Below are 18856 nucleotides of genomic sequence, written 5' to 3'. Positions count from 1 at the left end.
CGCACGTATATATTAATAATTTAGTTGCTACGACCCCAGACCCCTAGCAACCAATAATGGTGTCGAAATAACTTTTCATACAAAACAGAATTAACTGAAAATGCATTCAATTCTACTCAAAGATGGCTAAAAGTATTAAAAAAATGCATTCGTGCATCGTGTTCTGGTATATTCTAAAAGTTTCAAATGTCTAGCTAGTCAGGAAGTTAGTTAAAATCGATTGCAAGATTTGTACCGGACAAAGAACCACCGGACAAATAAGAATACCAGCTAAGAAAAACGTTGTAAAAAGGTTGTAAATAAAAATAAGAATAAATTTCTCTCAAGAGTATGAATTACCAAAAATCAATAATTAATTAAAACGCAATGCTAAGTACCTATGTAACTAATTCTACAAGTACCTATGTAACTAATTCTACAAGTACCTATGTAACTAATTCTACAAGTACCTATGTAACTAATTCTACTCTTTTATTATTTATTATTATTATACTGAACCAGTTTCGTCCGCTTTAAAGAGACGTTGTCTCTGTGACAGATGACATAATTTGATAAAAAGTCGCGTGCATTCCAGGTAGATACATGTGACCTCATTAAGCCGTCCACTTGTACTCGCCGCGTGTCACCTCTCGCGCGCGATCGAGGTACAGGTGACCTCATTGAGCTGTGTACCTGCACTCGTGGCGTATCGCAGCGAGACACGTATCATTTGGATATTTGTTGACAGTTAACACCATTAAAAAGATTAACAAACGTCATATATTTTTATCACACAAGTATATAGAAAACATCTCCATTTCAGGTTTGGAAAATGGCGTTGTTCCGTTTTTGATAATACAACATTCAAATCATAGGTTTTCAAATGACAATAACTCAGTTGATGTTCGTCGGGGTGGAGGCTTTTGTAGTTTCTTTTACAGTTTATAAAGGTGGATCCCTATTTAACACGATTCTCTACTAAGAAAAAAAAACAACAAATAATAATAATGTTCTAGTTTTGAATACACTAATACTTTGTATTATAATAAAGTACATATTATTTCATATAACAATTTTCCATTTCAAACTACCTTATTGATTTATGTAGTTTTCACTACCCAGAAACTTTAAATGAATACAGAACGAGGTATCTTTCAGAATACTAGATAACAAGTTTTCAGCGTAGGCCGCGCTAACTTAACCTGGCCTCTCCACAACTTTGTGGTCGGCAATAGAGCTTTCTTCGACTCGAAAGCTTGGTGTATTGGTTATCATACTTCTTATCGTTGTAACGAAGATAATCCAGCTTTCAAGTTGTTAGCAGTGAGTCTTTCGAAAGCTCGCCTCGGCTCGTTAATGGACGCTGTGCTGGTTGGGAAATTTTAATAAAAAAGTTTCCTCTAGGGATGCCAAATCACAACTTTTTTCATCAGTAAAACTATTCGGCCTCACGGCTCCTAACTTCTTTTTGTTTTCGCGTTGAATTGGGCAACACTCGTGAGGGTTTAATTAAAATTTGTTACCCTTTTTTGTTTGGTTTATTTAGTTAAAAAACCATTCACACGTATATTTTTGGCTATACAATAATTATCTATAGTGACCGACATAACTATGCCTCAGTAAAGTATGTGACTTGATATAAGTATTATTATAATTCAGATTAATTAATTTTACCAAGGTATTCAGAAAGATAATAGACTACCTATGGTGGTCTTTTAAATCACGGACTGTGAATTACCTGTAATGAGCTGGATACAGTAAAAAATATAATGATCTAAAGACTACGTCTTGTGAAAATTGTAGAAAGAATCAATAGCATATACGCGTTGAAAAGTCATAGGGACGACGACGTGGTGAGATCCAGCAACTCCAGTGGCTGTATGAAAATACTTCCAGATTCTCGGCGTCTTACTGAAGTTTTAGGGGAAGAGAGAGGGGATAGTGAAGCGCTGTAATAATCAATTACGCTAAACTAATCAATTTGATTTTTAAAAACGTTTTCGTGAGTCAACACAAGTTTGACATCATTAATTTAAAGCGGTAAGTTGTTAAGAACAATTTAATCATGTGAAGTTATCAACCGTCATCGTTTTAAGATGCTAAAAATCAAAGTAGACGTATATAACATGAATCGTATCTATCAAACGAAACATAAAGAATTTGAAAGTATGTTTCAAGAAGAATTTTGTAAAAGAAAAATTTGTTTTAAATTCGATTTTTGTCGGCTTAAAGACATGATATTACTCGCACGCAGTTTCGTTGAACTAAGACTACAGTGTGTAAATAGTGTTTGTTAGTTTTTTAAAATTTAATTAAACCCTGCCTAATCCAACCCATAGTATATAATAGTAAAAGAATATTCGCTTATATATAAAATATTTAAAATTATGCCTCCAAACCATACATCATTTTAGATATTTTATAGATAGAAGAATATTTTTATACAATATGATTTGATATAGGCAGGGCTGAAATGAATTTAAAAAACTAACCAACATAATATATATTCTTAATTCAACGAAAACAAGTATGACTGAAAAAGTGTGAACTATTTTTGTCGGATCGCTGATAGCCATATAAAAACTATTATGGTTTGGTTTAGGCAGGGTTTAATTGAGTTTAAAAAACTAACCAGCGCCATCTGCAAATTGTATTATTAGTTCAATGAAAACAAATAAGTATGGTTGACAAAGTTTAGTGTGCACTTTTATGTCGAATCTTAACAGCCTACTTCCACCTCTCGTCATTACGCACGTCTTCATTTCACGTATTGAATTAAAAATAATAATATCCCTAGATTCTGGAGAGAATATATTACCATTATCCGCAATATTTGTACCCTGTGCGGCAATATAAAATGAATAAATCACCTCTACTGATAAAAAAGGTTGAACATTACTGCTTTAGAGTGATTAGTTGGACCACATTTGGACATTATTTATTCGTTAGAAATTTCATACTCTGCGACTTTTTCATCAGACAAGACCAACTTTAAACATGGTTTATATACCACTCGTTAACTAATAATATGATTATGATTACTTTTGTTATAAAAAAAAAATGTAAATACAATCTGCACACGTCAGAAGTAAATCTTTATAATGACAATTAAAGTGAAAATTAACTGCGTAATTGAAACGTGTTATAATACGAAGCAAAGCACAAGTTCGAATACTAATAACACCTATTAATATGATAAAATATATATTAGATAAGGTTTTTAGGCCTAAAAACATATTAATCTCACACCGAAGTACATAAAAAATACGGGTATCTACATATTTGTATTTTAGAATTTATTGATCTGACATAAGAAATCATTTTAATTGTTTCAAAAAATGTTCGATATTTAAAATTTGTCTTTATTTTTTCAGGTTATTTTACAAAATAATCGAACACTTCTTTACGTATCATGCCAACCTAATACTTTATAAAATATTTCATGATGAACTTTGGTATCATATTCTTTTCCTTCAGACGATTTTACGATACCACAAGTAAAGAAGTTTTGCTTCAAATAAAATGATGTCGTCTATGTGTGTTATAATAAGATTTAGGTAGAGAAGAAAAACTATTTCGACCTCATATAAGGGATTAAACCACATAGAGATATTATTATATTGGCGGTATATCACGGTGTGGCAATTTTGGACGTCGGAGAGAGATTTATAACGTTACGCAGAAGCGCAGAAATTGTTTAGTTTTTGGACGCATTAGCGAAAATATTATCGAATAGTTCGCGAAAAAAGTTAAGCGCGTGTGGGTGGGTTGGCAGCATTTATTCGATGAAAAGAATTCACAGAAATATTCTCGACGATGGCAGAAATTTTCGGGAAAAAAGTGTAATCGACATCGGCGATATTAATGGTTTTATTTATTGAACAAAAAAAATGTTAAATGATATTTCCGATATAGAAACACTCCGAAAGTGTAGCGAAGCATTCATTGTATTTACAGATGTTTGTGGATATAAGCGTAGATATGTTGAAATATATTACATATTATAATCAACAACAAAAAAATGGAAGCCTGAATAAAGTTTTCCTATGTGATCCCCCATTTTCTCTAAAACTCAAAGATCGATATGATTGGAATGTCACGAATCGCTGTAATATGCTATTTTGCCGTATCTTCATCATCATCATCAGCCTGAATCTATCCACTGCTGGATGATGGCTTCTTCAAGCTGCTTCCACTTCTCTCGGTCCTGTGCATTGCGTTGCCACGTACTTCCGCTGAACTTTATCATTTCATCGATCCAGCGGCCTCTAGGTCTACCTTGCGGACGTTTTGTACTTCTTGGATACCACTGGATGACTAGATTTGTCCAACGATTCTTCTTCTTCTTCTTCGAGCTGTGTCCAGCCCATCTCCATTTATGGCTTTTAATAAACTGTATTACATCGCAAACCCTTGTCTGTTTCCTTATCCACTCATTCCCCTTTTTGCCGTATATTGGTGGATAATAATTATAAGTTACATTATTTCTTGTTCGCATAGGGACTATTAGGATTTTTCGATTTTTATTTTTGCCGCATATCCTGGCCACATATTACAGTATTACACTAACCATTTTAGTGTGTCACGCAGGAAAAATTCGAAATCTGTTTATTTGTATGTAAAATTCGTAAAGTTTTTTATACTTCATGCGGTAACGTTTGTTTTTATCGCTTTTCGAATAGATAGGAAAATATATTTTTTTATCGATATACCGTTGTAGTATTTCTGTCAATAAAAAATAATATTATTAATTGCAGTACGGAACTCATCCACCCAGGGGCGGCTCTACCTTAAGGGCTCTTGGAGACCATCCCCACATCGTTAACGTGTCAAAAATACACGTCAGATATTTTTATCATTGTCATACTTACACACTTAATTAGATGATTAAAATAATTATTTCATTTATTTTATCATACTGGGGAGCGAATCAAATGACCCATAGGTGAGTAAAATCGCTCGCTGTACGTCGTTGTTTAAAACTGACAATGGTAAGTCATAATTATTATTATTAATTAAGTTAATATTTTTAAGCACGCTTTTTAAGTGTGATTAAGTAACGACTCAGATAATTATATTATGTACTATGAAACATTACTCATTTCCTCATTAATAAAATCATATTATTATAAGTACATAATGTATAATATGAGAAAATAGGTAGGTATGTATAGTTATTAATTAATGGCTAAACCCCACCACCTTAAAAGTCGTCGAGCCGCCACTGCATCCACCGATACGTTTAATTCAATAAACAAAATAGTTTAACCACTATTTTGACCACGTTGGAATAAACACATGAATGAGAACAACTATTTACGTAGATGAATTATTTCAAATCGAAAGTAAAACATCGCCTTCGCAATTGTGTGACTGGAGTATGTGCAGGATTTTATAATAAAATTATAAATTGACACCAGACCAAAAAATTTCTCACTAAATTGTAAAAAAATATATTTGGTTTAATACGTGTGTAAATTAAGAATATATATAGTACTTATTCTTTTTGATATATATATATATACACAACAAACCATTGTGTAAAAACATAAGATATTTTTTTAATTCATATAAAAATTGACACACTTTCAGAATAAGGTTCGCCATCCCAGCCCTGTGGGATAGAAAGTTTGTTGATCGCTGCGCTAAAAATATACTTACATGCACTGTCGATAAAAAATATACATGCGCAACGGAGATAAAGCACAAAGTTTAAATAACACAAGGAAAAGCTATGTAAATACATCAAGTTTTAGGCATGCTTAACCATCAGCATAAATTTGAAGCAGGTTAGTGGGTATGTTTTGCATGTGAGGTAAAGCAATCGATACGTATAGCGTTATTGTGAACGGAGGTTCCGTAATAAATGCGAAGAAATGAATGTTAGAAGTCTTTTGTATGGGGGTGCTTTTACGTTATATTGTAAAGTGTCGGTGTAAGGGAACCGTAAAAATGACACGCGTAAACTGTGGCGAAATCGACAAAAGTTGAGTGTATTTTGTGTTTATTCAAAGGTATCCCACAAGTCACAAAATGGACCGTAATCCTCCGTCGATACAAGTGTATGAATGTAGAAATTTCCGATGTTATATTATGGCTTTTCAAATCACGATTATCTGTCAACTACGAGGTTTTTTATATAAAAAATAATCGATAGATCTAAGAAGTGTATTCATAACCGAGGAGATTATATTGAAAAATAAAAATATAAAATATATAATAAATTCTATTCTTATTGTCTCATTCGGCGAACTTATCAAACTCCTCTTGTACCTAAATGGGATATTTCTATACGAAATAAAATTATGAAATTAATAAAAAATCAATACTTTTTACCTTTAAAGTAAAATATACTTACTGATTTTTTGAGGATCTTTATTTGTTATGTTTTCTTTTTTAAATGAGTGCTATATTTTAGAAATTTTAGTATGTTGTTTCAATATTATAATATAATTATTAGATACTATTTTCAATCAACAACATATGATTGCCACTACGCCAAACATAAACAGACTGGCACATCTAACAAAATTCATTTGGAGGAACAATTTTCATGTAAATAGTCTGGGAAATTGTAATACTTAATAATTTATGTATCACAACCAAACATAGGACCCCATGATACGCTCGATTAAGATCAAGTGTATTGCGCGGGGTGAGTTGTTTGGGGTGTTTATATTTGCGTTGGTCCCATATTTTGTTAGTACGGCCAAACATATATGGGCCGCCGGTTGCCGACCGCTGGTATATACAATTCAAGTATCATATAACATTGTTAAAAGAAAAAAGTGAAGTGTGAAAAATGTATGTTAGGAAAAAAATATTGTTAGTAGAAGGGAATAATCAGAATTGATTACTACTCCATAAATGAAAAAAATATTGTTGATCAAGTAAGCTTAATATAGACGATACACATGACGATTAATAAATTTCGTAAATGAAAAGAATTCATTTCAACGTTTATTGAATTGCTGCTAAGTGAGTGTCCAAATCCATTTCGCGTATTTTATATTTAATATTGAACTGAACTACTTCAATGAACGAGGCAAACTTTCTGTAACGTAAATAAGTGTTACAATGTTTCTTTGTCATACTTATAAAGAGTTGTTTTATTTAGTGAATGTATGAAAAAATAGTAGGTAAAGATTTTCGCCAGTAATTTAAAGTCTTGGAGTTTGATTACGCACGAAAAAAAAATTTGAATTATTATTTAAGTATTTTTAAATTAAAATTATTTAATTAAATATACGGACAAGTTGGTTATTCTATGGCCATATAACAGCGGTGAAGGGTGGAAGTAGAATGTTAATATCCGTCATAAATAGTGCACACTAAGCATTGTCGGTCAAACGTATTTGTGTTCATTGAACTACAGTTTGTTAGTTATTTAAATTCAATTAAACCTTGCCTAATCGAAGCCGTATTAGATAATAGTAAAAAATATTTTATAATACCTAAAAATATGACATTAAACCATACATAATTTTAGATATTTTATAGATAGAAAAATATTTTTTGTCAATTATGGTTTGGTTTGGGCAAAAAAACTAACTGACACCATCTGCAATATGTATTCTTAATTCAACGAAAACAAATAAGTATGACTGAAAAAGTGTGAGCTATTTTTGTCGGATCGCTGATTAAACTATTATGGTTTGGTTAAGGCAGGGTTTAATTCAGTTTTAAAAACAAACCAAAATCATCTGCAAATTGTATTCTTAGTTCAACGAAGACAAATAAGTATGACTGACAAAGTTTAATGTGCCCTCGCCACTGCCATATAATAATATGTAGTTCGATAAAGAAATGTTTCATAGTTCCAAAAAACGATAGTATTTAATTTAATCCCTCCCTATAAGTTACATATAACGAAGAGTGTTGATCGATTATTTTACACCGATTTACGTACATAATAATTAAAGATTTACACTGACAAGAGGTTTTGAATTAACGCGACCACTATGCAACAAAATTGATAAAAAGTTTAACGTCAGATATAACGATATACTATGTTTAAATTAACACGTGATATAAAAATCTAACACTAGATGGGGTAATGAAGAACTATTGAAATGAATCGCTCCACTAGCGTCTTATAAAGACAAGATAAAAAGGGTGATGTATATAATGTGAAAATTTACCGTCGTTGATAAACGGATACATCTGTCTGATGTCAATGTCCTGGTCCTCGAAGTCTTCCTCTACGGGCAAAGAGGGTGGAAACTCTTCTTCGGGAGACCTCTCGGAGCCGTAACCCTGGTCGCAGCCCGGGTCCTGGAGCTTCCACACGGGGTCGAGGTCTGGCGCTAAAACACCACCGTATTATTAAGATTCAAATGCTGAGAATCGACCCTGAGCGGAAAACAGGCGAGACATGAAAAATGTATATATGAGTGATAAACGCTTTTGTACGTGTCATCAGTCATATGTTATTCTTTCATTTAACGTCCATTTCTTGCTTGAGGTCGATCTGAGGCATTGTATTTATAAGACTTCATAAACCAGGACCCAACACCCAAATATTGTAATGAATTAAATACTAAATATTATCTAAAAAATGTGGATATCAATACATAATGATGATTGATGGTAAATATTGTGCATTGACATAATATATTCAGGGTAAGCGTGACTCATGATTGAGTGGAACGATTTACGCTTCCGAAGCTGGGGGTCGCGGCTTTCCGTGTTTCACAATACTTTACACACTGCTTTTCACACAAATATATATTTGGAATCATACTATGGTCTTAATACCTTGAATAAGAGATTAAAAACCATTATTCGTTTAAAAAAACTGTTTAGGAACTTCTTTAGTATGCGGCCAAGATCCATATAGGATTGCACTCAATTGGAAAAAACGCGTTTCCACCGTAGGTTGTAACTTAATAGCCCGTTTACACGTGCATGAATTAATTGTTGGCAGTAGGTACGTATTGTCGCGACCATAACAATGAAATGCAAAATATGTAAACATGTAGTAGGATTGTACTCAATTGAAAAAAAACACGTTTCCACCTTAGGCTGTATCTTAATAGACCGTTTACAGATGCATGGATTAATTACTGGCAGTAGGTTTGTATTGTCGCGACCATAACAATGAAATTCAAAATATGTAAACACGTATTAGGATTATACTCAATTGAAAAAAATCGCGTTTCCACCTTAGGTTGTAACTTAATAGCCCGTTTACACGTGCATGAATTAATTGTTGGGAGTAGGTACGTATTGTCGCGACCATAACAATGAAATTCAAAATATGTAAACACGTATTAGGATTGTACTCAATTGAAAAAAACGCGTTTCCACCTTAGGTTGTATCTTAATAGTCCATTTACAGATGCATAGATTAATTGCTGGCAGTAGGTACGTATTTTCGCGACCATACCCATGGAATGCAAAATATACAAACACGTATTTATCGCACAAGTTGCAAGACTGCATGCGTGGATCAAAAAGTTTCTGAATTATGCGCAATTAAACGATAGTAATAGTATTTTTGTGTGTAATTCACACACTATTGCTGGCAGTAAATTTATGCGTTTTACAGGCTATATAAGATAGTATTTTACAACGTTTTTATAAGGTCGTATTCTTATTTGTCGGTGGTTGTTTATCCGGTACAAATCTTGCAATCGATTTTTAACTAACTTCCCGACTAGCTAGACATTTGAAACTTTTAGGATATATCAGAACACGATGCCAATGCATTTTTTTAATACTTTTAGCCATCTTTACGTAGAATTAAATTCATTTTCAGTTAATTCTATTTTGTATGTAAAGTTATTTCGGAAGAAATCCGTAATCCAATCCACTATTATTGGTTGCTAGGGGTCTGGGGTCCTAGCAACTAAATTATTAATATATACGTGCGTTACTCGCGTATTGATTACAATACATACGTAGTTTCATAGACAATGAGATAATATTATGATATTACAAAAAATACCCGGTGGCAGTACCACCTGTCAACATTATTGGATGTGGCTTAGTTGTGCAAAATAAATTATTTTGATATTGATTTTGATATCATATTTAGATTTCATTACTGCCGAACCTATCCGTAAATCTGTCACAAATTAATAATTGTAATGTCGTTCATTTTTTTTTCTATATACTCGATATGCTAGTACCGCACTGCACTGTAAACATCTGTCAAACTATTATGAGAGTATCTTATCATTTGGATACTTTCAAGACCCGATTAAAGTAAACTATTCCTTTGTTTTCGCGTCAGTTAATTTGTCAAATTTAGAATTTGCGTTTACGCGTATCTTTTCTTCCACCGACAAATTTACATAATTAATATGTTTTCTCTCAAGCGTTACAGATAAATCAAAACAAATACATATAAACATAAGGTAAGTGTAAGAATTGCTTTTATTTTGCGATATTTCAACGTTGGATATGGTTAAAAAAGCTCTGAACATTTTAATAACTAAACTTGTGTGTATCAATTGACATAAATAATCTGCAGGCCGTCGCATTTTTTTAAAAGCTTATTTCTAGTGGTTATATATTTTCTGAGGTGTTGTTAATAATTTATATATAATTGTATTCCTCAGCCAACGTCTGGGTGATCTGTACTTTGCTACCCAAAACAGTTCAGTGAAATTGTGCTCATACGAACCATAGATGGTTTAAAGCCACGAAATACTGATACATGAGCTGAGAAATTCTGTACTTATACCTTAATGTTGTCATAATGTTGCCAAGTTACTGTAGTTTTCTAGTTTAGATTATGCGTAATACTTCTCGGTCCTTGCCAAATCGTTTGAGAATGTCAACATTAGTTGCAATTTCAGTCTAAGAAATTTTGAGAATACGAATTAGGTACATTTTTTGTATATTTCAGTTGAGCTTCCTCTTATAAACTGTGTGAATATGGGTCGTAAATTCAAAAAAAATATGCTTACTATGAAAGCTCATTTCCGCGTGCGAAAATAAACGATAAAAAATAAACCAAATAAATAATTTAACGAGGGAAAGCTCGATGAGTAATTTTTTTAACGCATAGTTGGACATTTTTATGCGCCGTAAACTTTTATTGGAAATTTAGACGCGGGTAACAAACGCGCAAGAGCTTTCAGCGGCTATATTGTCTGGCCGTAATGTGTATACATTGTATATAAATATAATATACTTAATATATATAATATACTATACATATAACTACATAAAAATGACAAAATTATGTATATATTTTCAATAATGAAGAATTTACTATCCTTAAATCTCCTGTATATTCAGTATTAAAATAAGTATATCAGTAGAAAAATAAAACAATTTATAAGGAGGCAAAAAAGATATGTCGCTCGGCAGGGGATAAAAGCAATCCATAGGTTACGGGGTAACTCAATGACCACATAGGTATACATTGAATTGATAAACTTGTCAACCTGGCTGAAATGGTGTGAATAGGTGGGAGAACTAGAGGCCGAGAAAAGTCGAAGCAACTAGGGGAGTCCTTCATTCAGCAGTTATTGTTGCTATACCTCAGTTAGCTAGTTGAAGTACCTAGTTTGACAGATCGACGTTATAAAAAAATACTTTGGAAAGGCGATACAATCAATAATTTTAACGGAAAATCCATGCATGTTATCAAGTTACTTTACGAGACGCCGATACAGGAAGTTCATCCAATAAAAACTTATTTTAAGTAGTAAACAACACAAAAAGCTTTCGGTGTTTTGCATGCATGTTGGGAAATTTACGGAAGCTTTTATTTATCAACGGCAACGTGCAAACGGGGATTGGAATTTTAATAGCTTTTGATAATGTAACTTTCATTATTTAATACATACCTGCTTACATTGATTTGCTTACCATCTCTTATAATAGTATACACATGTCTAATAGCTGGGCTTGTAGTCACGAGTATTATAGAAATCGGTCTTTTGGTTCATTTTAATTTTGAAATGGGATTTTAATATAATTATCAGCATTCAAACCAGATAAATAAATATAAAAAAATGATTGCTTGCAATATGTTAAGAAGTATTATGACCTCTTAGCAGTCCAAATGGGTAATGAACGTGTCATTAAATATAAAAATAAATAAATAAAGAACTCTACTCTCAAAAGTTATTTTATTCGCAACCCTTTCTTAATTTCCTGTCCCCAAACAACACATGACCTACCTATCTACAAGAAACCTCACCGCAGTTACGTTGATAACCTCCATATTATTAATCATGAAAGTATTTTTGATCTGAGATAGGTGATGTTCAAAAGTAATTCGTATATTAGAAACATTAAGTCACAAACTGGCGAAACAATGAGATTATTACATTATTATGCCATTACCATATGAATATAATACTATATGATGACGATGTCAATATGAAAATATAATACATATATTAACATGCAAATTGGTAAGAATAATAAATTTAGCCAGGATTATAATAAAGTCTGTCTATATACTATTAAGAATTATTGTATATAAAAAAAACGCCTGTCGTGGCGTGGTTACAAAAATATTTTGATTGCAATCTTAAATCTGAATTTACAATATTTATATATGTATACTTATGAAGATAACTGACTTTGAAACCAATAGCCATATACTTATGGTAAATAAAGAATTGAAACAATCTAAAACATTGTGACATCTGAACGCTTCAATTGTATTCAATACTATATTATACATACTACGTTATTCGATTAAGACACTACATTGACATAGTGTATTATAATTCTGGCTGAAATCGATAACTATTCAGCCGCATAGGTAAAAAAATATGATAAATGATATAGGTATTAGGTATGTGATAATGTTATTTTATTAAAAAAAAAATCATATTAACAAGCAACTATTAATAATATAAGTGCTGTAAAAACTGATTGACCTCACCTGACTTGCAACCGTAACGGTGGTTGAACTTTCTGTGGTGACGTGGGTAGGTGGGTGCGTGTAAGTGAACGCAGTTGTTGTTAACCGAGGGACCGCAGTCGCCGCAAGGGCAGCGTTGCCTGCCGTCCAGGTGACTAGGTAATGACCTACTGAAAAAATACAACAAAAATAAATACATAGTTCTATGAAGGGAGTACCTACTGTTAGATAATAAAATCTGTACCTGAGAATCTAAGTCTAAAACGAACACTTTAAAATAAACCAAAGCTTGTTATTGGACTTTTGGCTTTATGGTTTAAAGAATTCACAGGTGTGACTCTGATACGATAATTTAAATACGTATATATGTGTCGCTATATTTCAAAATCAGCCAAGTCCACCTTTAGGTATTACTGACTTTTTTTGTGAATTGCTGAAGAAATACTACTTTCTAACATTTCTGCATTATCGGAATGTGGAACTTATTAATTATAAATATTCTGTACTCGAAATAATATAAACTTTCACCCTTGTGACTGTGTACTTGAGAAAACAAAAAGCTGTTTTTCTCCTATTCATCTATTATGGACTTGGCTGATTTTGAAATTTAGTGACACATATGCGCTCTGTAGTATTTAACTCACTTTCAGCACAATCGAACTAAAGCTACTCTGGCTCTGCGGTACATAAATGTATCACTTTAATGATTTTAACATGGACAATAAATTATTGGTAGAAAATCATTATGTTCGATAAAAAAAACAAAATACAGGTAGTTATTGTAGATACTTAAACTAGCTGATTTAATGACAGCGAATACCTCCGGTTTTGTTTCCATTAATATGAGATTATCAAGTAAGTAAAAAAATACTGTAATACAATTATTTAGACAAATCATTAAACTTTCAGATTAGTTGACATTATTTATGGTGAATGGATGTGGACTAACTACTTAAGCTATACACTACATGAAATATGTCTTGAGGAAGAGCAGAATTTTTCACGAATGGCATCATATTGGAAATATTTATCTCCATACAATAGGCATTTTTCGCGGATATTACGCCCTTTACACATTGGCGTTCTTTAGAAGCGCAACAAGCGGCGCCTCAAAAAAACGACGGCATACGCGTGAGCCACGAAAAGTAACGATACTTTTTTAAGTATAGTATTCGCAATGACATTTAAATTGAGTATGCGTCACATTTAAATGCAATATGGTAATATGAATACGGTTCTATAAGAAAACACTTATAAGCAGGGTTGGTGTATTGACATAATCACCCTATGGTGGTAAAGTTGTATTAGAAGAAGGTGAAGATGCTTTACCTGTTCCAGGGCGTGGCGTCAGTGGCGGCGGAGCCCGCGACCGAGTAGACGTCCTGGTCGCGCTGCTGATCCGCGACGCCTCCCGAGCAGAGGTCCCCGCTAGATCGCGCCCTCCGACCCTTCAGCTGGCTCCCGTCGCCACCCTCGCGCCCCGCGGCCTGCGACGAAGAGGAGGCGTGCCGGCCGACGCTAGCGCCCATCGCGCACCAAGCGCCGCCGCTCACGGCATCGCCGCGGCGCCACGCCGGCTGCTCGGCCTCCCCTGCCGATGCAAGCTCGAGACGCTCGTGGATGAGTTCTGCTGCAAACAACAAGAAAACATAACTGTTAATACACTAGTCAAAAAAATGAATTGATCAAATAAATTTTTTAATTACAAATTCCTCTAGTAAACTCATAGACTTGACGACTCATCCCATTATTCCAATGACAATTCCAATAAGTTTTGATGAATAAATAGGTGGTTCACAATAATTATAGATCAAGTCCAATTTTCAAAAAAATCGATTTAGTGGATAGATAAAATAGATTTCTATATTGTGCGATAATATCACAATCGTAGCTTTACAATTTTCCGCATAAATGGCAATACTAGTATTGATATACATCAAATTGAATGTGAATCATGTCCATTTTGACAGTTCCTTCAGCAGTAGGTATAAAGACGTATTTGCTAACATTAATTTGCTAATATTAATAAAGCCTGAATATACTTTAAGTTTTGACTATTTATTAAAATTGGTCCATGTACTATCAAAATATGGTAAGTACATACAGTGAAAACATTCCTAATTTTTACAAAAAGGAGTTTTAACTTTAGGTTCAATTATGTCAGGATCCATTTTGATGGACTTGATCCATAAATATTGTGAACCACCCATAATATATACCTACGTTATATAGAAGTAACGCCATGATACTCGTACCATAAAATAGAATGAAAGTTGCGAAAGTATTGTTGGTTGTAAAAAAAAATTAAACTTCCTAATATTTATTAAAATATTTTTAATTGACATACCTAAAATGGTATTACTGCATTACTACTACTACTAGTATGAACTGCACAATTATCATAAAATACCAGTCAATATAAAAATAAAATATTTTAATCGTTAGGGACTTTAGCACAGAGTTATAATTTATAATGCACGCACGGTGATAAATTAGGTATACCTACAGAGTATATTTATATTCATATATATTTTTATTGACATGGCAAGAAATTCGTATATCATACCCCGATAGCGTCGGTTTACAAAAATTGATAACACTTATAATATATGAATTTTATAATAAGACATTCTGAACATTGCTAGTATTTCGTATTTGCGTATATAATCAACATTATTAATAATTTTCCTTTATCGGAAAGAATTAAACGACATTAAAAACTTTGTAGTATACGCACATCGGTCTACTCGTATTTACTCGAACACAACCGATAATTACTCAACAAATTGTTAAATACTGTTTAGTGATTCGTATCATTATATGCATTTCGACTTTATACCTCATATTCTTAATTTTCGACTGAGTTCAGTGACGTTCCGTGGGTGTAGGCAGATTGAGCGTCGCTTGGGGGCAGCAAATCGAGGAGAATCATTAGATATATTATATAGGAAAAGGTAACTAAACTTTGTAAGTACCTAATAATGAAAATATCCTTCGATTAAAAAAAATCAGCTCACTGGTTGGAAACAAAATGTATTAAGAATCAACATAAAAGGTTTAATAGGACTGTATTTTTTTGACGGTTTCGAGATGTCTAGTTTACTTCTGTTGTTCTTGGACGTCACGTCCTTGATGATCAGCAATGACACGTGCAGATTTGCGAATTATATTTTGAATCATAGTTAGGCACCTACATAGGTACTTACCTAGCTCGCGTGTTTTGAAAGTTGTCAGGTGTATTTCTAATGTATCTGAAACCGTGGACTCACAATATTGTTTATTGAAGTAGAGATGGCATTTAAATTGGATTTAGTGGTATATATTTTGTTAGTAATGTATCTATACAACACATTTCTTATATATTGGGGTCATGATAAAAAATACTGTATAAAAATGGGGCGGCATTTTAGCGCTGCCTAGTGGCGGCATTTTGTCTAGGGACGTCACTGACCGAGTTAGATCAAGAAGTACCACTTTAAAGTTTATAGGACGTTGTTTTGTAGAAAATTACCTCATTTACCCGATTTCAACAGCCCAGTGTATCATGCTGTATGTTATAATTATAATTAATTGTAAATATCGGACAACACAGTAATAACTATGTTTATTGGCAGTTTCTTTTATGAGCAATAAGATAAAAGTTGCTGAATCAATCAATTCTTGCTGAAGCAACCCAAGTGGCTCATTTGATTGACCAGTTAAACCGAAATTACTCTATTAGGTTTATGCCAGGCTTTATAACTGACATCAATATTGATTGATTTATTATGACTATTATAAGTAGAGATATTGATTCATATACAATAATACTGAATATAATACAAAGATAAAATATATAGGTACGAGTATTAAGTGTTATCTACCCTATTCATAGGCGGATACACGAAGATTTCGGTATTATTACATTGATAGAAAATTTTATAGGTGTATTGACATATTATATTTTGTAACTCACTCGCTGTTAGGGATTGCAATACCGAATAAAAATACTAATACCGGTATTTCGGCATTTCCTATTGAATACTGGTATTCGAGATATATAATATGGAAAACAGAAGTATTTACCAATATATATACAAATTTATATAAATCTCTTTAAAATATTAAAAAAAATATAGCATGTGCCATTGCTGGTCTTCAAGGACGTTGAAGGGCAACGGAAGTAAACCAGACATCACGTAACTCGAGAAAAATTTACAGTACTGTTAAATTAACATTGGTGTTAATTAATACATTTTGCTTCCACTTTCAATACCGAATGTATCGGTATGGTCTGATTTTTTAAACCGGTATTTTGCGATTTATTAAATTGTATTAATAATAAAAAGTACGGTGTCTGGCAGTGGTGGTTAATCAAAATAATTTTGTTGAGAACCAAACCAGATGCTGACAGGTGGCACTGCCACTTGGTATTTATCTCTTACATAATATATTTTTTAAGTATACCGATATGTCGTTAATGACGTTTTAATTATACTTCGAATTTAGTTTCTTAATCGAAAGCTTTTACGGTTGTAACACCATTAACAAAATTGTAGGAATAAATTTATTGTCATAGGTAAATTATTTTTTGAATCTTGTATTAATCCAGAGACGGCATACTGGTGACAATGCCTAATAGGCTAATAGTGTTGCATAGAGTTATTTATTGTGCCTTCTTTTATAAACCACAGAGTTTCTGATGACTTTATACATAGCTAATAGGTAACAGGTTTACGTTTATTACATATCTCCAAGTAATATTTCGATTGAAACCCTGAGGCAGCCTATAATAATTCTGTTCAGTTTATCTTGATTGAAGACTTGGGTAGGTACTTTGTTTCATACTTATAGAGTACCTAAATAAATGTACATTTCACTTTGAAGTTTTCAAAATCTAGATATCAATATCTACCTTGCAGAACTTGAAGAATATAAAATCAAAGGGTATTTAGAAGGTACGTTTCAAAACAGAATCTGAGCGATCTCTTTGAAAATTAATTTCTTAGTAACGATACGTATTGATACCGTAAAATTTTAAAGATATATTTAACAAGTAAAAAGAGGTTTTGGTTTTATATAAACAAAAGCATTTTCTATAATACTTGTTCATGGTAAATAAGTGACAACGGAAACTTCAAATAAACATAATATGTAAATTATTGTTAAAATTACTACTTAACGTCCCACATGCTCAGCGTACGTCAAAATGGAGCTTTTCTATATTTTCAGATATTCCTGAAACGTTGTAGATAATCTTTTTACATAATTTTGAAGCCTTATTAACATTTATATTTATTTTAAATATTTGATGACTGCATAAAGTATTTTTATTACATAAAATAGTATGATGAAATGTCATTTTGACATGTCATATTGATTTCCATAGTAACGCACGTATATATTAATAATTTAGTTGCTAGGACCCCAGACCCCTAGCAACCAATAATGGTGTCGAAATAACTTTTCATACAAAACAGAATTAACTGAAAATGAATTCAATTCTACTTAAAGATGGCTAAAAAAGTGCATTGGCATCGTGTTTTGATATATTCTAAAAGTTTCAAATGTCTAGCTAGTCGGGAAGTTAGTTAAAAATCGATTGCAAGATTTGTACCGGACAAATAAGAATACGAGCTAAAAAAACGTTGTAAAAATAAATGATTCTCTAATAGCCAATAATTTAATGGGTAGAATGAAACTGTTTTATATTTTCCAACATTTAAAAAAATTTTAGGTGTTAATTTTGTAATTGAGATTCTTAAAATTGCTTGTAAATATTCATCGGTGTTGGTGAAAGAGTTTTTTATTGATATTCATAATTGAAAATGTTTGTTCACAATATAATGTATGTATATGTATGTTGATCAAAAAATAACCAACATTTTTGATTAGAATCTTTAAGTTGTTCGAATTAGTCCGAATTAAGAGTGTTGTAAAATTTGCAGATTTCTTCTCGACGGTGCAATTCATGTATTCAAAATATATTTTTAAAAAAGGCGTTAAAATGTAGACAAAAGTAAACTTTTTCATAAATACGATTAAAGCTCGCGGCGCCCACAG

At 32.4% G+C, this 18856-nt stretch overlaps 1 protein-coding gene across 6 annotated transcripts in view; it reads right to left on the bottom strand.

The window, feature by feature from the left end:
* LOC147078361 (uncharacterized) overlaps window positions 1-18856 on the bottom strand; it is a 693462-nt gene that overhangs the window by 65408 nt on the left and 609198 nt on the right. For all 6 annotated transcript variants that reach the window (XM_085958890.1, XM_085958907.1, XM_085958920.1 and 3 more), the window contains 3 exons: window positions 14144-14444; window positions 12836-12984; window positions 8121-8285 (listed from right to left, as the gene is read on the bottom strand). In XM_085958890.1, the coding sequence (XP_085815016.1) occupies window positions 8121-8285; window positions 12836-12984; window positions 14144-14444 (615 nt within the window). The remainder of the gene's footprint in view (window positions 1-8120; window positions 8286-12835; window positions 12985-14143; window positions 14445-18856) is intronic.

The sequence above is a fragment of the Rhyacophila brunnea genome, unplaced genomic scaffold, assembly GCF_057557595.1.
Source record: "Rhyacophila brunnea isolate RB1 unplaced genomic scaffold, BYU_Rbru_1.0 scaffold_11, whole genome shotgun sequence".
Taxonomy (NCBI): Eukaryota; Metazoa; Arthropoda; class Insecta; order Trichoptera; family Rhyacophilidae; genus Rhyacophila; species Rhyacophila brunnea.
The sequence above is the reverse complement of the archived record's forward strand: the minus strand, read 5'-3'. Positions and strand labels throughout refer to the sequence as shown.